Source organism: Sardina pilchardus, chromosome 9, assembly GCF_963854185.1.
Source record: "Sardina pilchardus chromosome 9, fSarPil1.1, whole genome shotgun sequence".
In the NCBI taxonomy this organism is placed as follows: domain Eukaryota; kingdom Metazoa; phylum Chordata; class Actinopteri; order Clupeiformes; family Clupeidae; genus Sardina; species Sardina pilchardus.
In genome coordinates, this window is record NC_085002.1 from 22,238,581 (window position 1) to 22,257,493 (window position 18,913).

At 43.3% G+C, this 18,913-nt stretch overlaps 1 protein-coding gene across 1 annotated transcript in view; it reads left to right on the top strand.

Moving 5' to 3' along the window:
• Positions 1-18,913, top strand: part of epha8 (eph receptor A8) — a 65,019-nt gene that overhangs the window by 42,891 nt on the left and 3,215 nt on the right. The window contains exons 4-13 of the mRNA XM_062546357.1: positions 12,364-12,519; positions 12,780-12,907; positions 13,031-13,244; positions 13,771-13,895; positions 15,262-15,424; positions 15,983-16,115; positions 17,115-17,182; positions 17,369-17,494; positions 17,700-17,885; positions 18,708-18,769. Of these exons, the coding sequence (XP_062402341.1) occupies positions 12,364-12,519; positions 12,780-12,907; positions 13,031-13,244; positions 13,771-13,895; positions 15,262-15,424; positions 15,983-16,115; positions 17,115-17,182; positions 17,369-17,494; positions 17,700-17,885; positions 18,708-18,769 (1,361 nt within the window). The remainder of the gene's footprint in view (positions 1-12,363; positions 12,520-12,779; positions 12,908-13,030; positions 13,245-13,770; positions 13,896-15,261; positions 15,425-15,982; positions 16,116-17,114; positions 17,183-17,368; positions 17,495-17,699; positions 17,886-18,707; positions 18,770-18,913) is intronic.

The window sequence follows — 18,913 nt, forward strand, 5'->3', positions numbered from 1 at the left end:
GTGTGTACTGTAGATGTGGCATGTACAGACATAGAGTGCTCTTTTTTTCTCAGTCCGTATAAAAACACACTTGAGTAATTAGGTAAATAACTTGAGCACTGCACTATGCATGCTATTAGCTGGATTTCTGCTGTGATGGGGGCTCGCAGCTACGGCAGAAATTTTCACGAGTCATTTCACTCTCGTGTGAGCTCTGTCAGGGGCGATATCGCTCTGAAAGGCATCCCTATACGCCTGGATGTCTATTGTGCAACACAGGCCCATGGTTAAGCGGGGGACCGGTCTCTGTGAATCCATTTAAGGATGAATGTCTGAGAAGCACACTCAGCCCTTTTAGACCAAACTGGGTCGCCGAGCTATTTCTCCCGGCGCCTGCACTTGCTCTCCAGTCACGCACATCTCCAGGACAGACACGAGGAGAGGCGGAGGACCGCGGTGTGTGTGTGTGTGTGTGTGTGTGTGTGTCGGTGTGTGTATGTGTGTGTGTGTGTGTTGGGGGCAGCAGGAGTGTGCGTGTCTGTGCGTGGCTTGGCTTCCCTTTTTCTTACGCTTTGATAATGCCCACTCCATGGCACAAGAAGTCATCAAACAGAAGAATACAGTGGGGGAGAAAACTGGAGCACTGGTGAACAGTCCGGAAGGTTTGCGTGTCATTGTTGAGTCTTGAAGGGGGGAAGGGGGGGGGGGGCGGGCAGTGGGGGAAGGGTGATATCCGACCGACATCATCTGAGACAATCTTTTTAACTGCCGATCAAAACAGAGCAATAGCTTCCCATGTCAGCCCTGTCGACTCTGTTTTAGGCTTGCCTTCTGCGATATGGCCGTAGGGCCTTTAGGTTAGTGAGAAAATGGAGTCAAATGTCTATTTCAGAAGGGGACAACACCACAGTATGCGTGCTTATCAGAATAGTTGGGGAGCTTGTCAACATAACCGCTCCAACACTGGAATAACCTAGTTAGAATGTCGAAGAGGATGTGGCCTATAAACAGCTTAGCAAACATAAATAATACAACTGCCATATCATTTAATTGACAGTTCCATGCTGTCTTCTGCTTGAAAACTGCAGTACCAACTTAGCAAACTCTACATAGCTGTCGACGTAACACAGCTGGCGATAAAAATAACTCATTCTTTCCTCAAAGAGCTTCTTTTAGGAACCACCTGCCTGGCTTGTGAGCTGTTGTTTTTTATACTTTAGTTGTACACCACAACCATGTCATGGTTGCATAGAGATTCCGAAAATAAGATCAGCGATATGTGTGTGAACAGCGCAGAGCCGTGCTCCCAGGAGCCGCACTCCAGTTTCAGCCCACGCTGAGCATCTGTGTCACAGCCTGCCCTCCGCTCGTAACCAGGGGTCACTCTTAGATGGACGGAAGTCTCGCTCGGCTTCGCAAGAGCTGACGAAGCAAGGACAGACGTGGCCAGTGTGTGTGGGTCACCACGGTGTGCTATCAAAACAAACAACTGCCAGCGTCTCCTGCATTCAAGACAGCCATCAGCAAAAGCATACGAAATCAGTGGAAACCCATGCATCACAGCCATTAGTCATTTGTGACCAGGGACATCCTGGCTGTGTGATCTAAGTGTATTCATTCAAGAATGCAAGACATCAATTTACCGAGGTTGAGGACTTTGTTAGAGGTAGGTTAAGAACTGTGGCACAGCTATGATTTGCATTCAGTACACAGCAGCTAAAGTAAGGAGTTCTTTTGAAAACAAATAGACATTGTGAGGCTTGCCAAAGAACAGAAATATTGTGTCCTGATCTTCACAGTCACCTGAAAACTCTTGTCATCGTAGCATTCCGTGGGTGGCATGAGCCAAAGCCCATCAGCCTTCAAAGAGAACATGAATAAATATAACTGAAACCGCACATGCCGAAACACCAAAGTCTACTAACAGGAAAATATTCTGCACCAAAAGGAATAATATAAAAATATTCTGCACCTGGAAACAACAAAAAAAAACATAGACCCCATGTGGTCACCTCTCGGCAAATCAAAGCAGACTGGGCAGGGAGGAGCTGCTGGTCACCTAGTACCTGTGGCTGTGCTGTCTCACTGCCTGAATGACACGTGCCTGACAGTTGAAAGTGAAAGAAGGTGAAAGATGCTTGCTTGACTGGCGTTTGTACTGCCAACTACACAGCATAGTCATCACACCTGGTATTGGAGAAAATGGCGCTCGTGTCCACTGCATGGTACTGTATGGGCATGAAGGATGACGGGCATCCAGTTCAGTGCAGCTTACTGACTTGAACCACGAGAAGCAGAACAGCATAATTGGTTTTAACTGCTGCCTGGTCCACCTTGATGATAAATGCGGTACAGAATCAGGGAACCGCTGAACCTTTCAGAGGCTCAGGGACACGGCGTTCTGTTAGGCTGGCATATGCTGCTGAATATCCCCAGATACAGGGGCATTTTGTAGAGCGCTACTTTGGAAGTCCTTGGCCATGATGTGGCAGCCTCGCAGGCAGGCACACTCCTGAAATGATCATGGACAAAACGTTTTGCCAATCTCTCTCTCTCTCTCTCTTTTTGCCAACCTCTTACAATACAAAGCAGTTATGATTCAGCTAAGCCACTGAAACCAAACTAATCTGAACTTATTTCTAAAACACAATTCAAAGCATGTATTCTCATCACAATCATCATGGTCAATCATTTAACACATTGATTTTATTCTTTTTTTTATTTTTGACACATAGCTGCCTAACACCTGCTTTGAATGCTTTTGAGAGTCTTTGTGTGTGGCCAGAGACAGCATTGATTTCAGCATGTGTGTCTGTTCTGGCATCAGTGCCAGCGCTCTCACACATCCTGGTGTCCAAGGTAGTGACTGTTCAACTCCCCACGGTCCCTCGTGGCACAGGACACAGGGTCCTGTCATCTGTTCAAAGAGCAGGCTTCAGTTACTGCCTGCCTGGGCCATTTTGTGTGGGGGAACACTCCCCTGTCTCACTTGCATAGAATAATTATTGTCTGTTAGTGTCATGGAAAATAAAAAAAACAGGGAATCTAAAAGCATTGTTTATTTGTCTTTATCTGGCAAGACAAAAACCTGTCGGGGAGGAAACCATTCTTGCCTGCGTAATTTAAAACGGAAAGCTGAGCAAAACGGTCTGGACACATGTCACCGTTGATAAGACACCTGACGGGGTAGCTGAGAGGCTCGAGCACACTGAGGGCCAGATGTACTAACGTTTTGCGCCCATTTCAGACGTAACGTGCGCGTATAAACATGGGGAGGATATGTATAAACGGGCCGCAATGAGAGAAACGCGCAGACTGCCTGCCGTGGGAGCTGAGAATGGCTATTTGCGCTTTTCCGTGTCATGCATATTAATTCCTGGGCGGATCAGCTGAAAATGGGTGTAACGCGCAAGTACAGGGGAGGAGAGGTGCTAATAGCGATTGATTAAGTATTCCGCCATATGTATGAAAACAGCGCACGTCTATTTTGCGTTGAAAAACGTCCGCCTTCTGAAAGCAGGTGTAATCCAAATTGCGGTTAAATGCGTCTATTAGAAAAACGTTTAGAGACAGCTGAATCAATATTCAGAGAATCAGTTTTCTTCATTGTACTATGTCAAAAGCAACCTTAACTTTTGTTTGCCTCTCTAAAATCGTATTTTCTCTTTCACAACATAGCCTACACTTCCCAATCTGTTAGACAAGCATTAAGTCATATCCTTAGTCTACATGCAGTAAATAGTTCACAAGTAGACTATTTTTTTAAGTGGATTAGTAGAACTACTAGGCCTACTCTGTTTGTCGCAGCTCGTTGACATGTATGATCGCTAAACTTTGACTCTTTTTAATGTTGCAATATTCAACTGCGCTCGTAGTTCAGCTCTACACACGCAGTTAGCGTTGTAGAGGGGCGGGAACGGGCGGAGATGACCGCTGTTAACGTAACGAAGTGACAGCTTAGTAAATTCCGCGCAATATAGCAAAGCACAGCGTACGCAGTCTGCGTATACAAAAACTCGCTGTTAGCGCTGTGTTAGTACATCTGGCCCTGAGTGTTGGCATTCTGCTGGTCACCCTGCCGGGCCATCCAAGGTAGAGTAGTAAGGCCCTCAACAAGTGGCCTGACTGACACACCTCCAGAGTAAAAAAAAAAGACTGCAATCAAGCGGCTGGGCTTACAGAGAGATGGCCAGGATAGATGAGATGTTTGGAACTTTATGAAGAGATGAGACTCTGTGATGAGATGAGAGTCACCTCATTTCAACTGTCCTAAAAGGGTGGGGGTTGAGAAAGACATGGAGGACCTGTAAGAGGATGAACTGAACTGATTTGATGATTGGGTGTACAGTACATCACTCTATCAAGGCTGAGTAAAACTATACGTGAGTTTGAGCAAGGCACACGTAATGGTGTGTGTTGGAAGGTCCATAGAAGCCAACCTGTCACAGAAAACTCTCTTAGATTAGCTATCACGCCTCACATATATGATGTCATTCTCACCTGGGCACTCAGTAATAACGGTTATTGTAACGGTTACAGTGAGTGACAGTTAGTTTGATTGAGTGGTTTGAGTGTGTGGAGGACTGAGAACAGTGTGTGTTAAAGATACACAGTGATATTGTGTTAAAGAGGCATTACGTTGTGTTTTGAATGAAAAGTATGGGCATGCTTGTGAAAGTTCTAGAAGCCTGATGGGTCCAGTGGTTATTTGAGCTATTCATGCAGGCTTTTCAGTGCCTGCTTTCAACATCATTTCTTACCTGAGGTCAAGATAATTCATTTACATCTTTTCATATACTGATCCATTTGAACATGTTCATTTTCTGGCCTCCGTAGAATATAGCCAACAGGAAAATGTTTTCATTTACAGTGTAGTAATTGACCGATTTGAAGCGGATCTGGCTAAGCCTGTGAAATAAGGTGCAAATTGAAGTTCAGAAAATACATGATGTAGAAGCAGCTGCCCATGTCTTTGAATTCAAACATTGCTAAAATGATTACAGGACACCCATAATTATTCTGTCAAAGTGGCAATTTCTTATTTGTGGAAATATAATACGCTGTAAATAAATGCAAGGGTGCTCTATGCAATTAATGTGAAAGGTTTAAATTAAACTATTTTTGTACAAACAAATATAATTGTGCATACACACATGCACACACTTGCACACACACACACACACATGCTGTATACTACACCCCTTGACAAATACATGTCATCAATACATGTCACCATGTACAAAACAAAAATGCATTAACACATTCACAGATATGCCTAAGGTTAGGCGTTCGGATGAAGACATTGAACATGTGTCACATGTTTTTGTACAAGCAACTTTGTGAAAAAGCATTTGATACTGAGGCAGACAGCCACAGGTGAAAGACACCTCCCACACAAACACACACACACACACACACACACACACATACACACACACACACACACACACACACACACACACACACACACAGCTGTACCTTGCGGGCATGCGTGACACTGGGGTGGCCGAACATCCGTAATTACCCAGGAGTGTCTGTCAGTGGGCTCTCTCAGGGGGCTTCTCTGATCCCAAAACACAGCTCCACAAGCTCTGCTATGATGTTCCCGGGAAGTTAAGGTCTGCTTTGAATTTTGAGGCTACAGTACCTTTCTTGTTGTTGCTTTGTGACTAATTATTTGAAGACACCATCTGTGCTGACTGCATTAGGGAACGTGATAAATTCAAAAAATTCATTCAGTCATGTTGTTTACTTGGGAAAATGACACCGAAACCATTTCTAAAGTAAATCTATACTGACACACACAGTTTATATAGTAGTCCACCAACGGTGAATGCTATAATACTAATACTAAAAATACAACTACTGTATTGCTACTTATAATAGTAATAAAAGGAAGATTTGAACATTTAGACTTTCAAATTCCGGACAGTTATTTGCATTCCCATCACTATAATAGTTTAATAGAGAACGTCATAAGAGTTATTTAAGAGGTTTGTTTCCAGGGAGATTAGACAGAAGAAATGCCCCTCGGTTATCCTTATTGTTCAATCCAAAACAGACCAAAACAAACAGCCCTGATAGGCAACCTTGATATTGCCTGTTGAAAATCAGGGATTGAAGAGGGAGGGAGAGAGGGTGAGGAGGAGAGAGGGAAGAGGGGAGGACTAATTAGCCCTCTTTGTGTCCTGGGCTTGGGCCTTATTGTGCGAAGGCATGGCAAGGTTTTTTTTCACCCTGTCTCTTTTTTTATTATCCCGGCCAGCATATTACAGTGGGATTAAGCTGAAGGAGCTGAAGGCTTTCGAATAGGCATTATTAAAGCTCGCCTCCCGCAAACTGTGCCATTGTGACTAACCGCATGGTTTTAATCTGTGAGACCCACGCCACCAGCCAGCTAAACAGGCCAGAGATGGAGAGACTGGGGGGGGGGTGTAGTGGTGGTGGTGTTGGTGGAGGAGGAGGAAGGAGAGGGGGCGCCTCTTCCGATAAAGGAATGAATTGTATCTCATCCAGACGGGACTGCATCATGTCACTCAAATCCGACCCCCCCACACCCCCACCCCCACCCCCCTTCCCCTCGCCATCGATTGTGCGCTTCGTATCTCCCTGAAAGGTATTGTGAGATAGTCTTTAGAATCGCCACCGCACAGCCTCACCGGTCATTCGGCATGCGGTCGGGTTTATTAATGTCCATGTGAATGCGCCGCTGTGGCGGGAGGCCGGCGTTTTTTGCCCGGCTATTTTAATGGATGTCAGGAGAGCGGCGCTAATGAAGGGCAAGTCCTCGGCATGGTCAACACCACCAAAGGAGCTCTGAGCGAGTGTGGTGTTGCGGCTGGACTGGGCTGCCCACCATCATTCATAGGCTGCAAATGGAAAGATGGGAGTAAAAAAAAAAAAAAGAGAAAATCTGAGATAAACAAACCCGCACTCACACTCACATCAAAGCTGATGTGCCTGGGCAAATATATTCACGTCCTCGGGCGGTTCGAGTCAGACATGTGGTGTGTGTGTGTGTATGTGTGTATGTGTGTGTGTGTGTGCAGGTTATTGCCTGATATGGTGGACGGCTCCATCTTTTGTTTTCCTCCGAAGCCTTTTGCACAAAGCGAGCCGTCTGTCTGGCTGCCGCTCCCTCACTCTCTCCTAACACAGATCAATTAGACACGCTCAGATAGGTGACAGCAATTCAATCAAATAATTAACAGCCGTTTAATGCTCATTAACAGAGATGCATTGGGCCCATTTGATGTGTCATTACAAGCGAGTTTCAAAGGAAAACACTCGCGAATGTGTGTCGCTCCGTGTTTGTGTCAGTTTTGCTCCTGCGCTAGTAATAAAAATAGACTGGCACAACAAACCAGACTGACTTCGTCTTTGAGAAACATGGCATGACCTTTTGCACAAAATATTTCACTTTGATATCTCAGATATTTTAAATGGTACCTGTTGCTACATTATCTGCTTAGTATCTCTCTCCCTCTCTCTCTCTCTCTCTCTCTCTGTGTTTGTGTGTGTTAGTTTGTGTATGTGACACTCTCACACACTCACTGAGTAAGAGAGAGACAGATAGAGAGAGTGAGAGAGAGCGACAGACAGAGAAAGAGAGAGTGACAGGCAGATAGATAGACAGTCAGAGAGAGAGAGACAGAAAGAGAGGGGGGAATAGAGAGAGAGAGAGTAAACAGTGCACATCACTCAGTCTACTGCACAGTCAATTCAACGGTATGCATTTTAGAATGCAAAAAGAGGTGTCACAGAGTCAACAGAATGAACTGCTAGCCCCAATCTCCAGTTAATTTCTCCTCAAGGACAACAATTACTTTCAGTGTGGTTCATCCAGCCACCATCTATCAGCCACTTACTCTTGCCCCCACAAATAGCTCTTCTATAAATTCATTTGTTAGAAAGGCTCCTTTTCATTTCTGCTGTCCAAAGTTCAACTGTTCAAAGACTTTTGCAAACAGTTTGACAAAGAAGGTAAATAGCTATAAACGTAAGGATTTTAAAACTGAGTGGAGACATATCAAAGCTATCATTATCCAATAAATGCTGATGGCATTTTGTAATCAACAAAATAAATACATAAATAATTTGATGACCTACTAGACCAACCTGTCATAGCTCAAAATCGTGTCAGTAGAATATTGACTCCCATATTTTGTTTTGATGCCAAGTAATTGTTCTGGGAAATCTTTACAGTCTTCAACAAAGCTTTTGAGCACCTATTTATAAGCATTTGGTGGTAACAGATGGTCAGTGTATTGCACAATAAAAATGCAATATAATGCAATATTGGATGATAATACAATTACCTGCTAATTATGAGCCATTGGCATACAGTTCTCCTCTAAGATCATGTCTGTTTGGAATGCACACACCATATCACAGCGGTTCTCAAACTTTTCCCCCCACACACGATGTCCTGACTCGGCTCTTGTCCGACACATTAAAAAGTAATGAAAATGTGGCCTACTATAGAGTTCACCAATGATTTCCTTTAATGTCATGTTTCCTTATCACTATAACCCGATTCAAAAATATTTGTTTATTTGTGATTTAATTACAGAAAATTTGAAAATAATCATTTTTAACACCTTTCCGCTATAGCCCTTTTCATCTCGAGAACCCCCTAGAAGTAGCTTGCATACCACCAGTGGTACCACAGTTTGGGAATCCCTGCCATATCATATTGAGTCAGCTAAACTAAATTCTATTAATCGTCCAAAAATAATAATTTTAATAATATATTTGATTTTATTCTACTTTATTATGAATTTTGTATGAAAATGTTTTGCCTTTGTATTGTGCTTTGCACCAAGTTCCAACCTTCTTTTCCCATCTGAATTCGCTTCTGGTCATTTGAAGATTGATTTGACATAGTGAGCAACGCAGTAAGACAACTCAGTGAGAGTTTTTTCATCTACCTTAAAATGTCAGAGGATAAATAAATAAACACATTGAATTAAAGAGAAAAGAAAAGAAAATACATTTGAAAGCCATTTCCTCTGGTTCTGGAGGTAAGGCAGCAGTACTACCTGTCTGGAACCGTCATCGTTTGGATAGCAGTTAAGACCCTGTGGGTGATAATCAAAAGGTCAAGTCTGAATCGGTGCGTCGGGGAATTCGATTTTCAAACGGGCCGCAGCTCAGTCACAGATCCTCTTCCTGCCTTTCCACGGTGGGGTTCCACTTGTTGCCCACTGGGGAGTAACAGTCCTTTGGTATCGGTGCACTTATCGTGCCCGTGCGACTCCACATTACAGATGGTGTCAGTCACAGCTCCTATCAGCCTGTGGAACAGCTCTGCCCGGGGAGAGATTAGCAGGCTGCAAATGTCACCGACCCCTCTTAATGTCACTCCTGAACGGAGGGGTCCGTTGCGTTTGCCGCCTCAGCCATTCGCTGTTTGTTGCTTCGTTTTTCATCTCACATTATTTCTCGGTGTTTAGGATGAAAAGAGAGTTTAATATCTCCCTCTGTGTATGGATTTCCACTGGATTATTTTAATACAAGCGTAGATTTTGCTCCTGAAATTCCCAGTCATGCATGCACACAGTTTTAAACGCAATCTCTTCAAGACTTATGTGGCATCTACTAAACTTCTTTTTGATGTGTTTGGGGGAGTGTATGACTTCTAGTGCTACCTGTTTGTCTATTCCTATCACTCACTGACCTCGACCATGTCATAAAAACCAAGAAAAGCTACAAACACATCTATTCTGGCCCAACTAAGCATAGGACACGGTGTGTCCAAAGAGCCTCCAGCATATAACACATCAATGTGTTTAGGTAAGGACAACACAATTTGTGTTATTTTCATACATATTGTGTAACAAATGGCACAGTTTGTGTTGGAAAACAACACAAAACTGTGTTGTCCTTACCTAAACACATCGACGTGTTCTTTTCAACACATCCTTTTTGAGAGTGTAGCGCTGTATGGGGCAGGTGCAAAAGCCCATCCTTAAGTAAGTTGTAGCCCCCCATAGCCGACTGAGGGCCATGGCAGCCGTTTACAGGACACATGTACAGGAGGCCAGTGATGGAGTGTCCCATTTCCAGCTATGATTCTGCCGACAGAGCCATTCATCACTCAGACAATCCTCTCAACTCGTTAGCAGCTGTTGTGTGTGTTTGGTCCCCGTAGAGGTACACGCGTGTGTATTTGTGTTAGTCGGAGTTTGTATTGTCAGTGAGAGAGAAAAAGAGAGAGAGAGAGAGTGAGAGAAAGAGAGAGAGGGAGAGAGCTCACATATTTTACTGAACGTTTCACTAAACGGCGACAGGCCTCAGTCCTTCACCCATCGAAAGTGTTGTGCCTGCAACAATAAGTGAAGGCTCCATTCCTCCATTTCAATGCAAATGTGAATGTCCACAGGGGAAAAAAGACAGAGGCTTAGGTTCACAAAATTGTTGCTAGGTTTTGCATGTGGGATGGATTCCTGTTGTCTTTCGCAAACAAAATGCGCAAGGAGTCCAGACAAAACAGACCCGTATAAAGAAGCAAATTCCTCACCAAGTCCGTGAAACTCACAATCAGCAGCAAACAATTACACAAGCACATGGGAGTGGGGGGACTCTCACGAGGTGGATAAACTCAGATCTAGTGTTTAGTTCTGATCCATTCGTTTAAATTGTCATTTAGATGCACCTTTAAAAATAAAAACCCTGCCTGCATACAGCCTACCTATGCAGATCTATGGACTGCACACAACTTTTTTTTTTAGTCCTGTCACGTGGGGACAAATAATTTCCTTGCGTGGGCCTTTTTTTAACTCCTCCGCTTATTTATTTATTTTGCCTTATTTATTTATCCATTTACACCAAAAGTAAAATCAAGGTCAGCACACATTGGCTGCAAATATTCATTAAAATTCATTGTAATGCAAATTCCCCAGCCTTGGGAGGCGAGGCACTGACAGGTGCTGACAATCCAAACAATGCGCCGAGTTGGGCAAACCTGAGGGCCTGATGCTGGCGGAGTAAACACAGCCGAATAAAACAGTTTGAGGGCATTTAGTGATCCGTTCTTCACCTCTCTCTCTCACTTTCTCACACTCTCTTTCTCTCTGTCTCTCTCTCTCTCCTTTTCCTCTCTCACTCTCTTGTTCTCTCTCTCCTTTGCCTTCTCTCTCTCTCTCTTTCTCTACTTCTTTCTTTCACTTACTCACCAACTCACTGACTTTAGGAGAAAACTGTTGTAGTCAGTTACTTAAAAGATGGTGGCCATTCTGTGCAAACAAAGGGGTTATTGATCATGAAATCTCAAATGATATGACAAACTAGAATGATAAAGGAAAATGTATGTCTTCCGGTTCCTTCAGGCCCCTTCGTTAAATTGACGTTGACAGGAAAAGTGAGGCTAAGAAGAGTCGACCCGTCAAAAAACGTTGTTTAAATGAGGAATGCAGATCTTTGGTGGGAAGAGATGTGTGATGTTGCAAACTCAGAAACATCTCCTAGGGGGAAATGAGGTTGCTGACCAAAGCAACACTGTGTAAGAAACCCTCCTCTGGCAGTCATAATGAGACCAGCAGCAGCAATCAAAACATAAACAACGTTTATATTTTTATTGTTGCTTAAACAACCCTACAGACTCGTCATGTTTTTTTTTTCCAGAGCGGTTTATCATTGTTTTGTCTGCACCTGATTTCGCTACAGTAGCTGCTAGTAAGCTGTCAAAAACTTCAAAGACGGAGAGATAGAGCTTCGACTGATGTTTATCATGACCTCCTTTTCAACTCTGGAGCTGCAGAGAAAGAGAGGGAAAAAAACAAAAAGAATACATCAAGGGATGCAGGGATTAATGGAATGAAAAAGGCAGAAAAACAGAGAGGGATTAATATTGCACATACAGCATAGTCTCCATGGCCTCAAGGGATCCTCCGACAGAAAGAGAGAAGATATCGTCTTTAATCCCCAGCGAACTTTGGCAGAAAAAAAAAAATCTTTCATGCCATTTGCACACTTTATGACAGTCAGGACTACCTGAATGATGAATTTGATATCTAAGGTCATGTAAGCATGTAAATAAGGGATAAGTAATGTACAACCCTGACATGGATTGAACCCCAACAGTTTGACTGTACCTAAACGTAAATTACCGATTTGAAATGATTTTGTACTCTGTAAAATTCTGTCATAACTGTGGCAGACACCATGATGCATGGTCAATGAGAATCAGGTTGTACACAGTGCTTTGTAAACACATGAATACATTGCGGTTGAGTTTTTCAAAATGGGTTGCAGATATGACACACTGGCCTGAGGCATGGCTGAGGCCATGGCGGACAATAGCAGTGCGATATCAGTGTATCAGTGTCGCGTTTGAATTGTGGCAGAGATGTGATAAATGCTCCCTTATCTCTTCTTGTCCAGCGTGTGAAGTGGGCTACTACAAACCCACAGCGGGGGACCAGCCGTGTGAGAAGTGCCCGCTCCATAGCCACTCAGAGACCAGGGCTGCCCTCACCTGCCCTTGCGACGCCAACTACTACCGATCTACCTCTGATCCTCCCGCAACTCCCTGTACAAGTTGGTGAACGCACAAACAAACACCTTTACACCTTTACGTGTGGCCAATGACTAATGTCTTAATGAGCGACATTATTTTTTTTGTTTTTGTTAATTAGGTCATTACAAATGTGCTGCTTACTGTTAATCATCTGTTTGTGGGAAAACACTAAATAAGTCACCATTTTTTTGTCTGGGTAGTCAGCAAATGTCCTTTTTCAGTTCCTTCTCCTCTTGTTAAAATGACTGATAACATTTTCCTGCTGAATGTTTATCCCCAGGACCCCCGACAGCGCCCATCAATGTGATCTCGTCAGTGAACGGCACCTCGGTGAGCTTGGAGTGGGGCTCCCCGGCGGACAGCGGCGGCCGCAGCGACGTCATGTACAACGTGTCGTGCCAGCGCTGCGCGCAGGACTGGAGCCAGTGCGCGGACTGCAGCACCGGGGCGGGCGTTGGCGTGCCGGGCAGCGGCGCCATGGGGCCCGGGGCGGGGCTGGGCGTGAGCAGCACGGGTGGGAACGTGGTGAAGCTGGGCGGAGGCGCGGGGGTGGTGGCGCGCACCGGGGCGCCGCTCATCCGCTTCATACCGCAGCAGATGGGCCTCACCGACACGCTGGTGACGGTGCTCAACCTGGCGGCGCACGCCAACTACACCTTCCGCATCCACTCGCTGAACGGCGTGTCGCGCCTGAGCAATGAGCCGCCGCAGTTCACCACCGCCAATATCACCACGAACCAGGCAGGTAAGGAATGTCTCGCTTACTACCTCATAGGTGTCAACGCTTATCACCGCAAACTAAAAAAAAAGTGGGGTTGTACAGCCATTTGTAATAGTCCCCACACTATAAAATGAACAAGATAGCTGCACTCAGACATCTGTAAATGTTCTTGTGTGGCCCTCCCTCTAAAGCGCCCCAGCGTATAGTCGCCAGTGCGAAGGCGGCGACATGTGTGCTGACTCACTTTGCCACTCACATCATCAGCACTGAAATTTTCGACTGACAAGCATTTGATTGATAATGAACTTTATTGAGCAGCACAGACAAAAAAAATAAAACCGAATCGTAATGTAGGAGCGTATAGAAGCGGTGGTGCGTGGGGGTTGCATTGAAAACAATGGAATGGAATCAAATGTCAGAAGCAGTGTACCACACTTATGTCGCCGGCTCTGCGTGGAGGTCCTGAGACTTTAAACATTCTCTCTTTCATCACGGCGCCAGCAGTGCAACGGCAGTTGAGTTTTATAGCATGTCTTCTTCATTTCTTCAGCTCCATCCCAGGTGATTGCCATCCGACAAGAGAACGCTAGTCAGAACAGTGTCTCCCTGCTCTGGCAAGAGCCTGACCAACCCAACGGTGTAATACTTGAGTATGATATCAAGTACTTCGAAAAGGTTAGAGATGTTTGTGTATGATGTCAGATAATACTTTACATACTCTTCTGTTTGCATGCAGTTGTCTTCAGTTGCTCAGTGTACATTCTGAAATGGGTTTTTGTATAATGGTTATTGATATTTCTAATGACCATAATTAGCATAGGAATCTTGTAATTAGTTTGGGACACCTTTATTGTCATAATAAAGGCTTTGATGAAAAATGGATGAATGTGGAAGAAAAAACAAAAACCCCAGTGCAGGACACATTGTAAGGTGTTTATTTGGTTAACAAACACTTGCCTTAGATGTCTCCACTTAAGTGGGAGGGTTCATGGCAGCAGTTAATTCAGAGGAAATAGGCAACAATTGCCACAGTGTAACTGATTTGGACTGATTATCGACCAGTGACAATGACAGCAAACAAGCAGAGGGAGCCGATGGCAATGCCAGAAGTGAAGTTAATTGCTGCTCTAGCTGAGAGCTCTCCTGGCTAATGGGGCAAAAGTGGTCTCAGCTGGGCCACAGGAATTAGCAAACAGCGCCCGCTTGACAAGGTAGCTATGCAAATAAGATTTACATGTAATTCCCCTTTTCACCAACTCGAGGCGTGTAGTCCGGGGAAATCCCTGGAGGATGCTGAATTAGTGGCACCCATTTAACGTGTCCATGACAGATAAACTGAGGTTGTCAGCTCCACGGGGACAAACAGCCAGCCTCACATGCACTTAAACAGCACGTCTGTGCAGAGAAGGCAGGGTCATGGACCCTGTGAGTGTGTGTGTGTGTGTGTGTGTGTGTGTGTGTGTGTGTGTGTGTGTGTGTGTGTGTGTGTGTGTGTGTGTGTGTGTGTGTGTGTGTGTGTGTGTGTGTGTGTGTGTGTGTGTGTGTGTGTGTGTCTGTATGTGTGTCTGTGTGTCTGTGTGTATGTGTGTCTGTGTGTATGTGTGTCTGTTTGTCTTCGTGTGTGTGTATGTCTCTCTGTGTGTGTGTGTGTGGGTGTGTGTGCGTGTGCGTGTGTGCGCATGTTGGAGACAGGGATTTATGAGACTGTAGGCCGATTAGCATGCAACCCCATTGTGGCTGTGATGAGTTCATCTGTAACGCCCCAAGTTAGTGTGCATACAGGATGGGTTGGTAAAAAAGGAATCTGCAATTTGTGCAGAAATAGACCTGCATTTCAACTGGGGAGAGTTTGCATACAGTATGTCCTTGCCTTGAGTGTTATTTTTTAGGTCTTATTGCTGGGAATGTTCTGGCTAAGCTAGTTTAACCATCTATGGTATTTCAGTGCTAGAGCAAAAAAAAAACCATCTCAAACTTGTATTTGAACATTTGCCACTTCCCAGCAGTGTTGTCTAACTTTGGGCTGTTTTTTATTATGTAGGAAAATGAGCTTCAGAGCTACTCGACAGTCAAGTCCAAGAACACCAGCGCAAAGGTGTCCGGGCTGAAGCCTGGCACGCGCTACGTCTTTCAGGTGCGAGCCAGAACCTCAGCGGGCTGCGGGCGCTTCAGCCAATCGGTGGAGATCCAGACGGGCAAAGCCGGTGAGAGCGAGCCGCAGGTTCTGTAAACCTGTTGTTGTGCCTATCAGGTGCTAAGTGTCCTCCACATGAATTCACACATCCACAAAAACCACAATAAATGGTCACTGGGAAAATAATAAATGGTCGCTTAGGAGAGTGAATACATGTTTAAAATAAGCATATCATAGAGAGGGAAATAGATCAAGTGCTCCATATTTTTAGCACCGGTGGGGAACATGATTATTTCTCCTGTCACTCCTCTGACTTCCTTTTACACGCATCACGAGAGGTCACCCTGTCACGAATCCTACCTTTTTCTGCTAAACTCCAGCCGAGTCAAAGCAAAAGTATTTTCAGTGAGTGACAAGGACATTTACATCCCCACTTATTGCACGTTTGGGAAGATGGAAGGAGACAGCAGACAACCAGTTTCTGAAGTTTTTAGGTGTAGAGCAGAATAATACATCAAAAATATATTCATTATATCATGTTTTGATATGAGAGGCACATAATACGCTAACTTTTAGGAGAAGCCAGCCTGTGTAACAAATGTTTTTTTTTTTTTTTTTTTCTTGACAGTCCCTTTACGCTACGACACAATGACAATCATCTGGATCTGCCTGGCGCTAGTGATCGGCCTAATCACCTTCCTAGCGATTGTCATCTGCAGAAAACGGCAAGAGGAGTACTTTGACTTATCCACTTTTACCGTGTATCCTCTTTTCTCACATTTGTTTGGTTTGGTATTCATTTCTAAAGGCGCCATCTGCATTTTTTCCCATCCAAAGTCAACATTTGTTTTCCATTTAAAAAGACTTTTATTTTTATAATTTTAGTGCATGAAGGATGTTTTGTATCACAATATATCAAAGGCACATCTGCCTCAGTCATCTTCATTATGCTCAGCACTGACCCGTTGAGTAGTAATGTTGACATTATGGTAGTGTTACATTTCACTGTTGTATTTAGTTGGATAGCTTTAAATATTTTTTTTCTCAAATAGTTATTGAATAGCAACACTCTTTAATTATGAAGAGATGATATGGTGTTCAGACACTTCAGTCAACTCCTTAAGATGATTGTAGTTGTAGTTGGAAACCCACATTAATATTCTATGTATATGACATGAAAAATACATCCGGAAACTATTCACTAATTATGTCTGCTTTATATTCCTGTCATGATTCATAGAGATGTTTTGTTACTTTAATCTGTAACTTTTGTGTTTTGAGTTGTGTTGGCTCATGTGATTCACCAGATGGTTAGCGTTTGCTTTTTAATGAAATTAAATTGATATAGAACTATTAACAATGCAAATGTTCACAGTTGTCCCTAAGCGTCTTCTTTTTTTTATGTCTGCAACTTATATCTCCATAAGACCATGTGGGATAATTAGATTTATTTAGCTCAGTTCCTATTGACTTCAGTTTTTTTTTTTTTTTTTTGACTGGTAATTATCTTTAGGGAATGGTAGAGACACAGAGCTAAGAAGGCTGTCCTCATCTGACTTAAAAGTATTAAAAAGAATTCCATATCTGAACATCCTAGGGTGATTAAAGTTATTGGGTTTAATTAATTTTCATATCTAGGGGTAACTTTTTGGCTATATTGTAGCCAAGCCCTGTACATTTTGTTTCAGAAACATTATATCGACACACAACTCTTGCTTGTTTGGTCCTTAACGGTTGATTCTGTTGCTTGTGTAATGCAGACACTGCGGTTATAGCAAGGCCTTCCAAGACTCTGACGAAGAGAAGATGCACTACCAAAATGGCCACGGTAGATTTCATCCTTTTTTAAAGTGACTTCAGTATTTCTAAACCACGGACAGCTCATATTTCTCCCATTTCGGTGTTATTGAAACAGCTGTAGTCTCTGTCTGTGTGTTTTTGTGATTCTGACTTTGATGGGTTTTTTTGTCTTATCCTGCAATATGTGACCAAATGCTAATTCTATTTATTTTAGTCTCATTTCCTGAAGCCAGGTTCTATATTGATCCCCACACGTACGAGGACCCATGCCAGGCAGTACATGAGTTTGCCAGAGAAATTGAAGCCTCCAGGATCAAAATTGAGAAAATCATAGGCTCAGGTACAGAGCATCTTGAATGCAAACAACACTGAAAATGAGCTTCCTTATCACAGCCGCCATTAACTGTGTCTAATATTTCCATTTCAAACTTTAGTTGGAATGTGCCAAGAGGCATCATCATATCTTGTAACCCTTGGCAAAAAGGAAAACTAGTCATTGCACGCTTGAAGTTTTTGAACTTGCACTTTAAAAACGTGTCTTTCAGGGGAATTTGGCGAGGTGTGTTATGGACGCATGAAGCTCCCGGGAAAGAGAGACATCCCTGTGGCCTTGAAGACACTGAAAGCAGGCTACAGCGAGAAGCAGAGGAGAGACTTCCTCAGCGAGGCCAGCATCATGGCTCAGTTTGACCACCCCAACGTCATTCGGCTGGAGGGAGTGGTCACACGCAGTAAGACTTGCTTGGTTCTATTTTAGGAGCTCAAGGGGCAATAGGACTGGTGCTAGAACACATTTTGCGCGCTGTTGCATCTTTGTTGTTAGGGAGGAATGTTATGTTGGGGAATACAGGTATTTAATATCATAGAACAGTTACTTTTTTTTTAGTAATCTATTTCAAAAGGTTACATTTTCATATAATGCAGATACACATACAGTGAAATATGTCAAGCCTTTGCTTCAATCTTGACTATTCCATTACATGTACAGTTTACAACGGAAATCAAAAATCCAGAATCTCAAAATATTACAATAAAGAATTTATGATACAGAAATGTCAACATGAGATCAGCTCTAATAAGCTAATTAAGTTAAAACACCAACATTGGTCATAATGTGTTGCCTATTGAGTCAGTAGAATTTAGAGAGTATGAAAAAAGTATTATGAAAAGTCACAATCTTACAACTTTATGCTGTTTCTGTGAATAAGTGAACAAACAGATGAATCAATTAATAAATCCATTTTAGAGAACATTGGACCACAACGGGAGGTGTATCATTCAGTTGAAGGAATGTTTTTGTAAGTGTGTAGTATCTAGCACGGATTTGCTAGATTGCATGATAAGTGTACTTGATAAATGGATACCTATCTCAACCCAACACTGAAAGTAAACAAACGCTTTTAAACATATTCCACTTTGTCTCAATAATGATTATGACCCCTGGCATAATTTTTCTAAGTATACATTTCAGACTGAAGCATGGAGGCAGACACATTCATTTACCAAACTCAATGCTTTTCTTCCTCTAATCATGTCTGTACTGTTATCCTTAGGCAAACCAGTGATGATAATCACAGAGTACATGGAAAATGGATCATTGGACTCTTTCCTCAGGGTGAGTTCGGTCTGAGATGAAAAGCACACAATGGCTTTCATTAATGGGATGAAATGCATGTGTTTAGCTAGCAAACAGTACTAAAGTGTACAAAATTACAAAACTGTAGCACTGAAAAATTGCACTATTATAAAAGTATTCCAT